Genomic DNA, 15,980 nt, shown 5'->3' on the forward strand with positions numbered 1-15,980 from the left:
TGTAGAATAGATGTGCGGAAATTTGTCTTTAGCCAGCGGGTGGTTAATTGCTGGAACAAACTTCCATCAGTCATTGTGGAAGTTGATAGCTTAAATAAGTTCAAGGAGGAACTGGGCAAACGTTTAGAGGGAATGGTTGTATGAATTTTTTTTAAAATTTAACTTTACTTTATTACATATATATATATATATTTTTTTTTTTTGGCTGATGCTACATAAGATCATACGCTTGCCTTCTTGTATCACATGCCTCTATTACTATTACTATTACATTACCAGGGGCGTAGCTATCGTATAGTAAAATTATAGCCTAGGGGCCCTAGTGAATTAGGGACTCTACTTCACCAGGGCCCATAAACAGATGCAAGTAGGAGCCGCCCCTACTGTGCTAGGGCCTATAGACAGACGCAACATGTAATGAAAATATTTTTCTCAGTGGGCTCCTCAACGATGTTATTCATCTAAAATAAGGAAGGAATTCTTCTTATATCTTATCGCGAAAACATAACAAACCCAGGTGGCGGCAGCAGTCTTTATTTTGCTTTTACAATTGCAACTTTGTATAGTGATCAGACACCCGTTCGGTTACTGTACGTATGGGAGAAATCCCAGGAGCCGCTAGACCCTCAATATACCTCATACCTCATACCGTATGTCGTTCGAGATTCCCCAACTTGACAGGGAGGATAGGCCCCACCGTATAGAACATTTAGCCATATACGGTGGTCAAAAGTTGTTAGTTGATTAATTTCAATTCAAGTTTGTTCAAGTTCAAGTCATTATCAAAACAGCAATTGACATACAAAAATGTCATCATCATCATCATCATCATCAGCCATTTTCAATCCACTGCAGGATGAAGGCCTCTCCAGCAACTTTCCAGTTCCTTCTGTTTTGAGCACTGGCCATCCATTTACTACTCAAAAACTCATGAATTTCATCTATCCATCTCCGCCTTTGTCTTCCAGGTTTTCTTCTAGCTCCTCTTGGGTACCATTCTGTTATTTTCTTAGTCCATCTGTCATCATGTCTTCGAGCTATGTGTCCTGCCCAAGACCATTTTAGTTCTTTAGTTTTGATAAGAATGTCCTTTACTTGAGTTTGCTGCCTAATCCATGTGTTTCTCTTCTTATCTAACAGTCTGATTCCCAATATAATTCGTTCCATTCTTCGCTGTGTAGTTCTTAGCTTCTCTTCCATTCTTTTGGTGAGTGCCCAAGTTTCACTTCCATAAGTCATGGTGGGGAGTATACATTGATTCATTATTTTACGTTTCAGACAAAGTGGGATATTGCTCTTCAGTATGTGACTATATTTCCTGAATGCTATCCATCCAAAATTTATTCTTCTCTTGACTTCCAGCCATTTATCATTATTACAGCTAATAACTTGTCCCAGATAAGTATATGACTCCACCTTTTCAATTACTGCTCCTTCAATCATTATTTCCCCTTCTGCGGCATACTTGTTCATCATTACTTTTGTTTTAGCCATATTCATCTTTAGTCCAAAATCCTTACTAACTGTGCATAACTGATTAAGATTTTCTTCTAATTCTTTGGGATCGTGGCTTATGACCACAATGTCATCTGCAAATCGTAAATGGTTTAGGTACTCTCCGTTCACATTGACTCCTTTCTGCGACCAGTCTAATCTTCTGAAAGCTTCCTCAAGGGCAGCAGTAAACAGCTTCGGAGATATTGTGTCTCCTTGTCGAACTCCTTTCTCGATTTTAAATTTCCTACTGTCTTTGTCTAGTCTAATAAAGGAGGTAGCACTCTCATATATTTTCTTCAAAATCATAATATATGGAGTATCTATGCCTTGTCTTTCTAGTGCCCGAAACATTGCCTTATGCTGTATGGAGTCAAATGCCTTTTCATAATCCACAAATGCCAGGCATAATGGTGTTTTATATTCATTTGCTTTCTCCATTAGCTGTGATATTACGTGAAGGTGATCCATAGTTGAGAATCCTGTCCTAAAGCCAGCTTGCTCTTTCGGTTGATTCTCATCAAGTATTCTTTCTAATCTGTTAGTAATGACCCTTGTGAACAACTTGTAGATTTGGGATAACAAGCTAATTGGTCTATAATTTCCAATTTCTGATTTATCTCCTTTCTTATGCAGCAAAACTATGATTGTATTATTCCACTGCTTAGGCATCACACCTTTTCTAATGCACTTTGTGAAGAGCCTTGCCAGTTTTTCTGTTATGTCTCTTCCTCCCAATTTTAACAACTCTACAGTAACTTCATCTTCCCCCGGGGCTTTCCGATTTTTCATTTTCTTCAATGCATGTTCTACCTCATCAGGAAGAATATCGGGTATGTCATATGTGTTGCTACTTTGCAGTCCATCTTCCCCACTGCTGGTATCATTCCCTCGCTCCTTGTATAATTCTCTATAGTAGTCTTCTGCTATTTGAATTATGCCTTCTCTGCTGTTTATAAGTACACCATCGCTATTCTTCAGTTTCAGTATCATTTGTCTTTCTATATTACTGCTCATGGCTGCTGATTTAAATCCTTTGTTTTCCCTTAATGCTTGTTCTACTTTTCTTGTGTTAAATCTTCTTATGTCCTCTCTGAGTCTCTTTCTAATGGCTTTGCATAACTCAGTATACTCAATTTTCTCCTTGTCAGTGTTTTTCTTGCTCTTCATTTGTCGTCTTTGGTTCATCATGACAAGTGTTTCTTGACTAATTTTTTCTTCTTTGGATTTCTGTTTCCCTATAGGTTTCTTGGGCTTTATCACTTTCAGAAAGTTGTAATATTCCTCGTCGATATCTTGGTCCTGAGCAGTCTTCAGAAGCTCAAACTTGTTCTTAAGTTCCAGTACATACTGCCTTTTCTCCTCCTCTGTTATTTCAAAGACCTTTGTATTATTTACTCGAGTCAGTTTTTTCCTTTCCTTTCCTACATCTATATCAAGTGTACATCTTACCATTCTGTGATCACTTCCAACATTTACCTTATTCAGGACGGTAACATCATTCACAATATATCTTCTGTTAGTGAGGATGAAGTCGATTTCATTAGTTGTTAATCCATTTGGACTCTTCCATGTCCACTTTCTGTTCACCCTTTTCTTGAAAAAAGTGTTCATTACTGACATTCCTTGAGATTCTGCAAATTCCACAAGTCTTTCACCTCTTTTATTTCTTTCACCAATTCCAAAATTTCCTATAGTTCCTCTTTCTGCACTGTTTTGCCTTTTTCCAACCTTAGCATTGAAGTCCCCCATAATAATAGTGTAGTGGGTTTTCTGCTCATCTAGAAGACTCTCAATTTCAGTGTACATTTCTTCAACCTCTTCATCATCATGGCTCGATGTTGGTGCATAAATCATTATAATCTTTAGCTTGTACCCCTTAGAAATCTTGAGTATTAGTCTTGTATTTGTCTTGTACAAAAATGTATTTGTTTATTATTGCTATCTGTATTTAAAATATAAAGTTTAAAATGAAATTAATAAAATTTTTAGTTAAAAATGAATGAAAAGAAAAAGGGAAAGAGTGAGCCCAAAAAAGAACAATGAAGAAAGCAGTCAAAAATTACCCAAATTAGATCATTTCTTTACAAAACACAGTAATGAATTATGTCCAGAAGAAGGTAAAGAAAAGACCAATATTGAATCGGAAAATGCGGAAAAGAATGCTGTTGGTGTAAATATATCTGCGGATCATTTAAATCAAGCAGGGTCATCAAACGAAAACAATTCAACAATAGTAGATATGCCTTTGTCGGAAATTAGTGTTGAAAACACTACACTGTTTATTCCCCCAAGCGATCTTGGAGAATATGTGGACATCAACATCCGATGAAACAAAAAAAAACATTATGAGTTTGTCACTTCAGAGACCTAAAGGACCATTTCCAAGGGATCCTGAACAACAAAATAGACGTTTCAGTGACACATACTACAAATCTACTTCAACGTATAGACCAGTTCCTCGTTTGTGACTGTGCTACTCCGGACTACGAGATTGGAAAATATCAGTTTCGCTGTTCCACACAAGCGTAACTAGAAATTTTGGAATTTAGATCTCCTACATGTCGGTAACTCACTCTACTTTGTATTTCTAATTTTTATTATTTGAAAGATGAACTTAATCTGATTTATTTCTTTTAACGAAGAGATTCCTTGTTTTTAAATTTTACTTTTATCACTAGATGGCGGCACCTACTGCATGTTTGGAATGAAAATCATTTGAGGTACAGTGGAAAGCATATTGCTTGGGTTTCTATAAGGAGCTGTTCACAAATAACGTAGGTTTTTTTTTACGTCTTCACCACTTCCTAATATTTCACAGTAGCAGGTTTTGCCCCTCCTCCCTGCATTATTCCTTAACGAAATACTCAAAATCATCCCCCCCCTTCCCACTCGTAATCTGGGGTCAAAAGACGTACCGGAAATTTTGGGACGGTCCCGGATTTCGACTTAACGTCCCGCTGTCCCGGAGAGCTTCAGGACAGCTATTTGTCCGGGATTGCTCATTTCTGTTACACAAAATATCAAAATTGGCAATTTTATTGATTACATAGCAATATAATCACACAAAAGATAGCTAAATTGATATACAGTATACTGTATATATTGATACATACACTGGTATAAAATCTCACATCCATAGAAACAATGCTTTTATTACACGTTTATGATTCTGTACAGAAAAAATACAAGTAAGATGAAATAAGGCTTTGAAGACCTCTATCGTAAAACGCGAAACATTATTTAAACTATAGGCAAGTACTACCATATTTAAAGTTGAATTTAACATTTAGTAGGTTAATTAAACGTATACTTTTATTTGTAAAATAAATCTAAGACTTCAATGAGAAATTAGAGGCAGCCTACACTGTTGACAAAAATTCATCTTATGAAAGTGACGGTGCATATCTAATTGAAATGGCCCCTAATATACACTACGTATACTAAACTAATTGAACATTAGCATGTAGAATTAGAATCAGGTGGTCCCATTAAAATGTGAAATTATGATTATCAATTCACTTTCTTCAGGATGCTCAGTTGATTTTCTTCATGCCATCCATTAGTAACTGCATCTCGACTGAAATGATATAAAAATTGACGTGAATTAAATATTTATTCAATTCAAAGCCCGTTTAAAATACTAACTACACATTCTGGGCAAAAAAATACGAACCTACCTTTATTCAGTATCGAATCGGGCTGCCTTTGTTTCGAATAACAGCAAGTGTACGGCGCGGCATGGATTTTATAATGTGTTTTAGTTCGTTTTGGGCTAATTGTAACCATTCTTCCAGCAATATATCGTAGCTGCAACAAAGTTGAAGGATGAAGGCCTTGTTGCCGAATAGCTCTCTCCAGCATATCCCACACATTCTCAATACGATTGAGATCATGTGAACGTGGGGGCCAAAAAAAGATGGTAGAATTCCGTGTCCATCCTTAAATGATTCTGGCAGAGTGCGCTGTTGGATTGTCATCCATAAAGGGGCCATCACTTTCGGAATAAAAGTGTAACATTGTAGGTTGCAATAGATGAGATAGAAAATTGAGGTACTCTCTGGATGATATTCGACCTTCCACCGGTATCAACGGACCCAATCCGTGCCAAAGAAACATTCTCCATATCTCGATACTACCTTCAGATGCGTGGGTTGTCTTAATAAGGCAAACAGGATCCATCGCTTCGTGAGGTTCTCGCCACACTCTCTGGCTACCATCATTTCAAAACAAAGTGTATCGTGATTCGTCTGATCACATGACTCTTCTATTGTTCCACTGTCCATTCGCGACGTTCACAGCAACACTTGAAACGATATTTCTGTTTTTTTTTGTTTTTTTTTTTTTTTCCTGAAAAAGATGTTATTTGCTGCACAGTGTGCAGCAAATAACATCTGAATTCAACTAAGCTGATTTTTCTGCCACATTACGCTTCTCAGATGTGGAAGAACTGCTTGCTTTCTAGTCATTAAAAACCTTTGAGATGGATGCTTTTGAGAAACCAGTTAAGTCTTTCGTCTCTTGAATTGTGGCTCCTGCTAAATGCGCGCCCACGATAAGACCTTTTTTTCAAAGTCTGATAGATCACGCGTTTTCTTCATTCTAGCTTGCTTCAGGTTAGTGCAGTCGAACAGTCAACGAGGCAACACGTCACAGTTTTCTTTGCGGCTATTTGCACTTATTTACATTTCTTCTGCTGACTGTCTTCATAAAGAGTTCGTATTTTCTTGGCTAGTGTGTGTGTGTATTTGAAATATTTAATCAACATATAAAAATATTCGTTTTCGCTTCATATAATTATCGAATTTGTAATAAATAATATGAGAATGACATAATTTGGATACATTCAAATCAGCATTGCATATCATAGCTTGGTATCGCTATGATGGTCTTTGTGAAATAGTGTATGAAGATTTTCCAGTACTGTTCCTTGACTATTAAAAATTATTGTGAATACCGGAAGTTGCAAGCATGTATCTTTGTATGTCTTCGATCAGAGTTGCGTCGAACAAAATACTTTCAATACCTTTAGCGGCAAGGTACCGCCTCTTATGTTCTGCACAACTATGTAATTTTGTTATTTTTCATTTTTAGTGTTAATGTACACTCAGTGATCACCGAATTGTGACCATCCATCCATCCATAATAGACTATGCCGCAGCTCACAGTATAAAAAGCCCAACAGCTTCGTACACTGGAGCAGTGGTAATGCAAGTCAAAGTGATAAAGTAGCAGTTATGGGATATAGTAACGATATCACGAAGTTTCGAAACGGCGTGATTGTGGAAGCTCCTCGTCGGGTGCATTACATATCGAAAACAGCACGCCTTGTCGGTTGCTCACGACCCAGTGTAGTTAAGGTGTACAAATAATGGTGTCAAACCACTTCCCTCAGACAGAATTATAAAGGATTACGTAAGGGTGGATGTCCGTGGTAAGCGAAGGATGCAGCGCGTTCTACCGGCTCAATGGTAGGCCACTGTGAATATCGCAATTGATATCACAATACAATATGGGGAATGCAAGAACAATATCCCAAATGACGATGTGCTGCACACTCAAACGTATGGGGTTCCATGCAGAAGATCCAAGAGACACTGTCTCCTCACGGCTAATCATCGTTTAAGGAGAATGCTGGTGCCAACAACACGCTGGTTGGATGCTGGAAAATGAACGTGCTGGTTGGATGAATCCAAATACCTGGTACAACACACCAACGGGCACCTTTGTGTGTGGCACAAGCAACCGGAGTCCATGGTGCCAACTATTCAGGCAGGTGGGGGATGATTGCTTAATATGGGACATGTTTGCTGGCAACAAGGCCAACAACTGGGACCCATGATGCATATGACCAAACTTTCACTGGTGAGGTCAACCGGCAGCCCTTAGGAGACCGTGCCGTGGTGCATTTTTTTAGACAGAAACGAGACCTTCCAATACGATAATGCACCGTGTCATCGGGCTCGCACTATGCACGATTGGTTTTAAGGACACAGTGAAGATATCACCTATCTTGACTGGCCTCCAAATTCGCCTGACTTCAATCCAAGTGAACACATGGGGGATGTTTTGGAATGAAGTGAGGCATATAGACCAACAACCGTCATTATCCGTGCGAACTGTGGCCCGACACGATATTAGGTAGGCGGTCATAATTCAGTGAACACTCAGTGTCTATTTATAAAGCTACATGCAGTATGTGTCTGTAAAAAAAAATCATCTCCAATTAGGGGGAACAGTTACAGAATCTGCGAAATGTTCAATTCAAGTTATTATACAATTTATCACACAGATACCTGCATGTTAGTCGATGTAACATCCCACGTACAGCTTAAAGTGCCTTCTTTAATCACTAGTTTTAACCCATAAGTGATGCTCTTAAAGATCACATCTAATAGGTAAAGACTAGCTTAATTTAAGGTGATCATTATTGGTGTCCAAAACAGAATACCAGGAATTTAACTAACTCCCTTATAACGCTGTCATATTGTAGGGAACGTAAAGTTCCCTGCAATATGACAGCGTTATAAGAGAGCTTTTGTAGGGAACTTTACGTTCCCTACAATATGACAAATATGTATTACCAGGTATTAGATAGGTGTTGCTAACGCAAAGCCAACTCAGTGACACTTCTATAAGTTTATTTTCAACAAAACATTTTGATTATAGCTCGATACATCCATGTATTTTATGAAGTAAAATAATATTAAGTGTATTAAAAATTTTCTATTTGTTAATGGTGCCAATACTGTAAGTTCTAGTAATTAAAAAAAAAAAAAATTTAATTTTGAGTCATGTCTTCAAACCTTGAGATTATGCACATGTTGGCTGATGGATTGCAGGTCATCCAGAATGCTTCTCATTCCAAAAAGCACCCAGCTATTCAAGCTGTATTCTTTTACAACTGTTTAAAACATCTTTCCTTCAACCATCACTTTCCTCTTTAAGACAAACTGACCTTTAAAAGAATAATGGATCATGACCAACTCCTCCTGAAAAATTCACAATCATTAAAATCAAAGTGACAACCAACGAACATTCTTGAATATAAACCAATTAATAACGGATTCGTCATGAACACAGCAATAGCATTTTAACGCATATTTAACTTACTGTATTATTATGATTCATTCAATGAGAATTTAGCCATCTTGAAAATTTAAAAAAAAGACGCCAATATATGGTAGTCTCAAAATATGTAAAATACAACACCTAACTCTGATATAGCAGAGGTTATCATCAAAGAGTGAAAGGAGAGGTAAGGTCCTTGAAACGAGTGAGAATGTAAGAAAACTTCCTGACTTTGGATAGGACGTTGCCGCTTGGATTTTCGGCAACCACCAACAAACGAAAACCTACATTATTGAGGTTGCGGTTTATAGAAGCATGAAATTTTTGACAAGAGGCTCAGATATCTTCAGAAAAATATTCCCATCGACTGCCAATTTACATTCCATTCATTATAGCATGAAACACACCTCCTGCATGCTTTTCATGTAGGAAATAGAAAGAGGGATGATTAACCAAGGATCAGCCAGCCAACAATCCAAGAGTAGGATCGTTGGTTGACCGAATAAACCCCAGCTTATGAGAGAATCCCTCTTCTGGGCGTATAGGAGTCAGCAAAGGCGCCCCACGGCGAGGGCGATGGCAGAACGCAGGAAAATGCACTTTGTTCTGTGTTTTCGCTAACCAGGACCACAGTCAATTATAGGACTGACTGTGGTCCTGATTAGCTTACGCGAACATTACAAGGCTAGTCCGTAAGAAGCCACAAAAATGCGCAACATTGCTATCATCTATCAAAGGACCTGTTATGTTCGGAAGATGAAATATCCATTTCGTTGACTAATCCACTTTATTTTCCAGTCTCCTGCAGTGGTTTTTGATAATAGAGTTTAGTGTAGCCCTTTTACTTTAATGTATTCTTTTTGGGTGGGAAGACAAATAATATAGCAGTTCTCACTATAATTCATTAGGGGTCGAAAAATCACAAGCCTAATTCCATCCTAATGGATAAATCTATTCTGAATAATTTCTAAAGTAACCCATTGGATTCCTGCTGAAAATTCTAATCCGATCTGACTACACAGTTATATATTGTAATATAGTCGAGCAATTCTTCGCCAAACTGTAAATTTCATTGATTACAAGCAGTTTAATAAGGAGTCATTGCGAATAAAATAGTTTACGTATTCTTGTTCGTCCAAATTGACTAAACATCAAAATATCACATTCGTGTCCATCTTTCTTTGATTTACATTTAAAATAAAACTAAATCTTTGACAATTAAAAAATATACAAACATTTTATTGTTTTGTGTATATCGACCGTAGTACAGCCAGATAATAAGTCCTGCTGATGATTATATGTAAATGTCGTGGACATGTCCAAAATATATGGGTTGGCCATCTTTGATTTACTTGAGAAAACAAATTGCTCTTCTGTGCACAAGCTACTTTCAGTACTGTTAATATAATTTCGCCTTCAGTGGCGTAAATATAAAAACTTACTTGGGTCCTTCAATACAAAAAAAAAGAAACAGTTTGCAAAAATAAAGTAATTTCCAAAGTGCTAGAATACTCACACTGAATATCTCTTGCTAGTCCTTCTAGCTGAGGTTTTGCGTCTAGAATTTCTACACTCTGGGTGTAGGGATTGTAGCGAACAGTGAAAGGCCGTGGAATAGATAAGGCAAATTCCCTAGAAGAAAAACAATTAGCAGTAATTCAACTTTTAGAGTAGGTCATACGATTTGAAAGTTGATGATTTACTGTAAAACAACAATAAAAGATTACAAGTCATTTCTGTTTATTTAATAATACACATTTAAACGTTAATAATAATATTAATAAACATAATATTAAATTAATAATTTTCTATTATTAGAAGAAAACTAAAACCATCGATTTAGGCCATATATATATTGTCTGTAAATTGCTTGGTCTGTGGTCGATTTGCCTGTTTGCTCGTCAAAAGATCCGAGTTTTCAGGAGAAAAAACAGTGCTGCCCTCTCCTGAGCCTAACCAACTCAGCCATATTGTGAAAAAGCCCCATTAGAATTCCTCACCTTTTCGATGATATTCGAACTCAGGACTTTTGTACCCGGTGTGGGGAAGAGGGCGATTCTACCAACTGTTCTACCCAAAGGCTGTATTGCTTTCTTCCTACACTGAAGTTCAGTAGCTATTCAGTAGCTTACTTGGGAGTTGTTGCTGTTATTGTTGTTGTAATAGTATTTTAGGAGTATCGGCAACTAAGGCCATACTGCTCCGTGTATATTGATTGTAAATTGCGTGTGTTCTGTGGTCGATTTTAAGTTTTTCTGGAAGAAAAACCCGAGTTTCCTGGAGAAAACCCATGCTACACACTCCTGAGATCGACTAACTCTGCCACGTCGTGAAAACGGTCCATAAAAATTCCTTGCATCATCTACGCAACTCGAACTCAGATCTTTTCCACCTGGTATGGGGAGGACGGCGATTCTTCCAACTGTGCTACCTACGAGGGCCCCTACTTAGGAGAACGCTCAATGTGGCCCTACTAGGGGCAGCTAAGACCATGAAGCGTAATTACGTTTTGCAAATATGCGTGTATTCTGTGAACAGTTTCTCAATTTGTTGGATGAACAACCCGCGTTTCCGAAAAGAAAAACAACAAAAATGTTCCATAGCAGAAAGGTACGATTATACTGAGGTGCAGTGACGGTTTCTCCAGGGTCAAAGATCGCGAGGAACAGGAAACAACGTAATTACTGTTGATTACCCTTGCAACCTTATTTTACGAGTCTCAAAAATATGTGCAGTTCCGGATCAGCTGAATTCACCATTGCACAATAGCATACATTATGTCTTAGCAGGGGGAAAACATATTTATGTTAAAATAAATAAAAAAAACATTAAAACAGCAATAGCAACAGTTAACAGGCGCACTATTTTATTCCATTGCTTTGTAGCAATGCTACTATTAATAGAAGAATTAATGTTATTATTATTTGTTTTAACAAGTATTAATATAACCTTCAGAAAGCTATACTTTGTAACGATGGCGTTATTTTCTAGGAAGAGCTATGAAATTGGACATTGGACAAAAATAGGACATTGAAGGTGCGGAAGTAGGAAAAAATCGATAAAAATTGAGGACGGCCTTAAGGGACAACCCATAACAGGTCACTGATATCATACTGAAAATGGGTTACAAAGTTGCACATGCTGTAGTTCTGAAATCTATTGAAATTCTTGTGCCACAATTCACTCTCTTGTTAAGTCTTCCTACATTGTATAATCATATGATCGTATGTGGTGTATTAAGATTATTATGAGTAGTTATGAAAATTTTTGAATAAACCTCGTCCAACTTGTCTATAACAGTGTACAACCCCGGATATTTACAATTAAAAATCAGTAGAGTATTTATGAATTCTAGTGCTTTGCAGATTTATACTGGTACTATAGTAAATACTGATGTGTCTTGAACACTATGCAATATAATAAAAGAAACTTTGGAAATTTTCAGCGACTCCAAGTTGTTAAAACGTACCTCATTTTCTCTTGAGCATTCTCGAAGCTTTCTGCGAGAAAATAAACTGGTTGATATTCAGTGACCGGATAATTCTGCACCCCTGTTGCATAAGGATCAAATGGTCGGATTTCTGGCTTTTCACTCAGACAATACTTGAAAATAAATATTTTTCATTAGTGATTATCAAATATTTTGCAATAGACAAAAGTAAATAGAGTACAATAAAATTTCGTCACACTAACACAATATTAAAATGAGCTTATCGAAACTAAAAGTTTTCGGTATTTTTCTATTTATACAACAGTTAGCAGAAGTAGTTGAAGCAAAGAAATTATTCATTAACTTACATCTAATTCTCCATAAGATGACAGTAGACCAGCTCCGTACGCTTTTATTTTACCTCCTTGTTTACAGAGTCCAAACTCTACCGTAAACCAGTAACACTAGTCGTAAAAAAATAAATAAACATTTTAGAAAATAGTTTTTCTAATTACAGTAAATAAAGTATTAAACTAATTATGATTGGGAGTGAACTGAGTCTGCTTGAGGGGAGTCAATAACCAATCTGACTGCTCGTCTCTTTTGAATAGAGTCTAAGTTTTTCAGAGAGGTTCTGGAGGCACCATCCCAGATGCAGGAACAATATTCCATGTAGAGGAGGCAACTTGATGCTTAAGCAAAGAAAGGTAGATTATTGAAAAGGAGCAGGGAAGCAGCAGACTTTTTTGGTAAAAATAAGAAAAATATTGGGTTTTAGAGGTATTAAATTTAATTAAGCTGGAGATAATAATTTAAAGAACTGGTAGTAAATATTCGAGAAGTTGTAGCTCTTCTGGCCACTTTGCCACCAGGAAGGTGATCACCTGGAAAGTTCGCCCACTGTCTGTTTACACCTCGAGGAGGTGCGCCACAACTAAGTCTGAACCGTGGTCGACGCTGACTATCTACCCCTGGAAGTCACTTAGCCACCAAGGCGCAGTGAGCCCTGATAGGCTGCTACTAATACCAGTCCCTGCCAACGAGGATGCGGGCCAGTTCTATTCGTACTAGTGGAGAAAAAAAAAACATGGAATCCCTCATCTACTGGAGGTAGTGCAATACCAGTGGATGCCAGTAATATCCCGTGCCACTGGGAGCCCAACCCAAGGTGTCAGCATAAGATCACACCTCTAGCAAACTAGAGAAATCCTGTTCCGGAAGGGACTAAAGTAAAGTGTCATATTAGAACCTCCCGAAAACTAATTCGTCTGCCCATATGTTATATGTCGATGAATTGCATGTGTTCTCTGGTTGAGATGCCTTCTGTTTTTTTGTTTTTTTTTTATGGACTTAAAACCCAAGTTTCCGGAGTAGGGGGAAGAATCTTGCTATCTACGCCTGAAACTGACTAACTCAGCCACATGATGAAAAAAGCCCATAAAAGTTCCTCGCGTGATTAAGGGAATCAAACCAGAGCCTTTTCCACCCGGCGTAGGGAGACCGTGATTATAATCACTGTGCTACTTTCTCGGACTTTTTTTTTTTTTATATTAGGGTCCCCTGTAAAATGATTACATCTACCCATATATTTATTTTGTCTGTAAATTGCGTGTGTTCTCTGGTCGATTTGCCTGTTTTGCTGGACGAAAAAACCCCAGCTTTTGTGAGAAAAACCTTGTTATCTACTCCTGAGACCGGCTAATTCAGCCACGGAAAAGCCGACTAAAGTTCTTCGCATCATCGACGGGATTCGAACCCGGGTCTTTTCCACCCGGTGTGGGGAGGACGGTGACGATATCACTGTGCTACCAGCGAAGACTACCTTCTCGGACTGTCCAGGAAGGGACTAGTCGAATGGGACGAGTACTAGAAGCAGCAAACCTTGATGGCTAAAATATAGCTTGCTTAAAGTTATTCATGAATAATAATATTTAATACAACGAATGCCATCTTCATCATAATGACATTATTCTTCCTCTTCCCTTCTTCCTTTTCACCCTGGATGAGACTATATTTAGATCCAAAATTCTGGCCACCAAGTACGAACCGTAGAGGTCTGGAGGGCAGGTAGTGATCAATCAATTGTTTTGAACAAGCTTTTTTTTATATATATACAAAATGTTTAAAAGTAATAAAAAAAATTACCTACTGTTTCAGTTTGAAGGTCTCTCGTGTTGGACTATGCAAGTTTACTACAACACCGTCTTCCTCTCTATGGCAACTTATGGCACTGGCGCATGGTTCCACAGGGCAAAAATAGTTAAATTTCAAGCAAAACTAGCTAGTTTACAGAGAATTTGATCCTTAGTATGCTAAAAGTATGCAGAACCGTATCTACACCGGCGTCACACGTTATCGCTGGCACGTTGCCCTTGGATCTATACCTAATATACAGAGGTCTCTGCTTTCGCATTCAGAGACAGCTTCCTACTGAATTTTTCAATATCACCATCGATCCTCAAACAGACGTTAAGCGTAAAAGAGCTAGGTGTTGGAACGAACTTTTAAATATATGGCAAAGACGTTGGGACACCACCTCTCTGAGTACTCTCACTAAAGAATTTTTTCCTGTAGTTACCTTCATGTCAAGCAAGAAAATTAAAACCTGGTTCTCTATGGATCTGCGCACTTCTTATTTATTAACAGGACATGGATCTCTAAATGAGAAATTATACAAATTTAGGTTATCCCAAACTGTGTTGAAAATTGGAAACACGTCCTATATGAGTGTCAACTGTACAACGACATAAGAGATAGTCTATCTAAGTCAATTGAAAATTTTTCTCTCTGTCAAGAGTCTCTCTTAGTTCAAAACGTTAACGCTTTTCATGCACTCCAGCTGTTTGCTCATGATGTCTTTGCTAGAAGACTATATCTAAATTCTGACATAAATAGTGCTACTTCTGTTCCCGTGGACACTTCAACAACAACTACAGCTTCAACTGTTTCTACAACAACTACACAGCTTCAACTGCGTCTACAACAACTACAGCTTCAACTGTTTCTACAACAACTACAGCTTCAACTGTTTCTACAACAACTACAGCTTCAACTGTTTCTACAACAACTACAGCTTCAACTGTTTCTACAACAACTACAGCTTCAACTGTTTCTACAACAACTATGGCTTCCTCGACCACTGCTGCATCTACTTTATCATCAGAAATCAGCGAATTACCTTAAACTGTGTAAACTCGGGCTGCAAACACAACTACACTTGGTATGAGTTCTTCTGTACCACCTTCCCTATCTTCTGCGGAGGGATAATTTCCTACCATAAAATACGCTGTCAAGAGAGACACTCAGCTAGGCTCCAAGGCTACAGAGAAACATTTATGTAGAGGAAAAATTCATCTATATAAACTCGGTGATCTATTTAGAGTAGAGTGTACAAAGTATCCCGTGGGCCCTACTTACATGTTGTTCCCCTCTTTTGTATATATTTACACGTACAACTGTGTATGTACTTAGTCTTGTATATGTATTAGATGTGATGTACGTGTTTTGTTCAATAATGGTTTAATAGCACGTCCTCAAAAATTCTGAGGACTTTTAAGAGATGTATAGATTTAGCTGAATGTTGAGAGTTGGTGTATAAACTACTCTCTCTCTCTCTCTCTCTCTCTCTCTCTCACTCACTCACTCACACACACACACACACACACACACACACACACACACACACACACACACACACACACACACACACACACACACACACACACACACACACACACACACACACACACACACACACACACGCTCCTCCTTCTCGTCTTCGTATATAATCATCATAACAATATGTATAACATGATATTGCTAAAAATTAAATGTAAAAATTAAATCTGTCACACTTACTGTAGCAAGTTTTTCAATGTAGTCATCTGGAGCTCCCAGTGAAGCGAGACCAATTTCTTGAGAGAATCGAGCAAAACTGGGATCCGCAAATAAAGGAGCATGACCTAGGAGTTCATGGCAAACATCT

General features: G+C 37.8%; 1 protein-coding gene across 3 annotated transcripts in view; it reads right to left on the reverse strand.

The window, feature by feature from the left end:
- Nucleotides 1-4,617: 4,617 nt before the first annotated feature.
- The window catches only part of Hn (phenylalanine hydroxylase), a 57,420-nt gene continuing 46,057 nt past the window's right edge, over nt 4,618-15,980 (reverse strand). For all 3 annotated transcript variants that reach the window (XM_090370517.1, XM_090370519.1, XM_090370520.1), the window contains exons 9-13: nt 15,854-15,980; nt 12,364-12,459; nt 12,035-12,168; nt 10,082-10,197; nt 4,618-5,074 (exon numbers count right to left, since the gene is read on the reverse strand). In XM_090370517.1, coding sequence (XP_090226643.1) covers nt 5,031-5,074; nt 10,082-10,197; nt 12,035-12,168; nt 12,364-12,459; nt 15,854-15,980 — 517 coding nt within the window. In that variant the 3' untranslated portion in view covers nt 4,618-5,030. The remainder of the gene's footprint in view (nt 5,075-10,081; nt 10,198-12,034; nt 12,169-12,363; nt 12,460-15,853) is intronic.

The sequence above is a fragment of the Mastigoproctus giganteus genome, chromosome 3, assembly GCF_048544385.1.
Source record: "Mastigoproctus giganteus isolate SK-2022 chromosome 3, ASM4854438v1, whole genome shotgun sequence".
Classification (NCBI taxonomy): Eukaryota; Metazoa; Arthropoda; class Arachnida; order Uropygi; family Thelyphonidae; genus Mastigoproctus; species Mastigoproctus giganteus.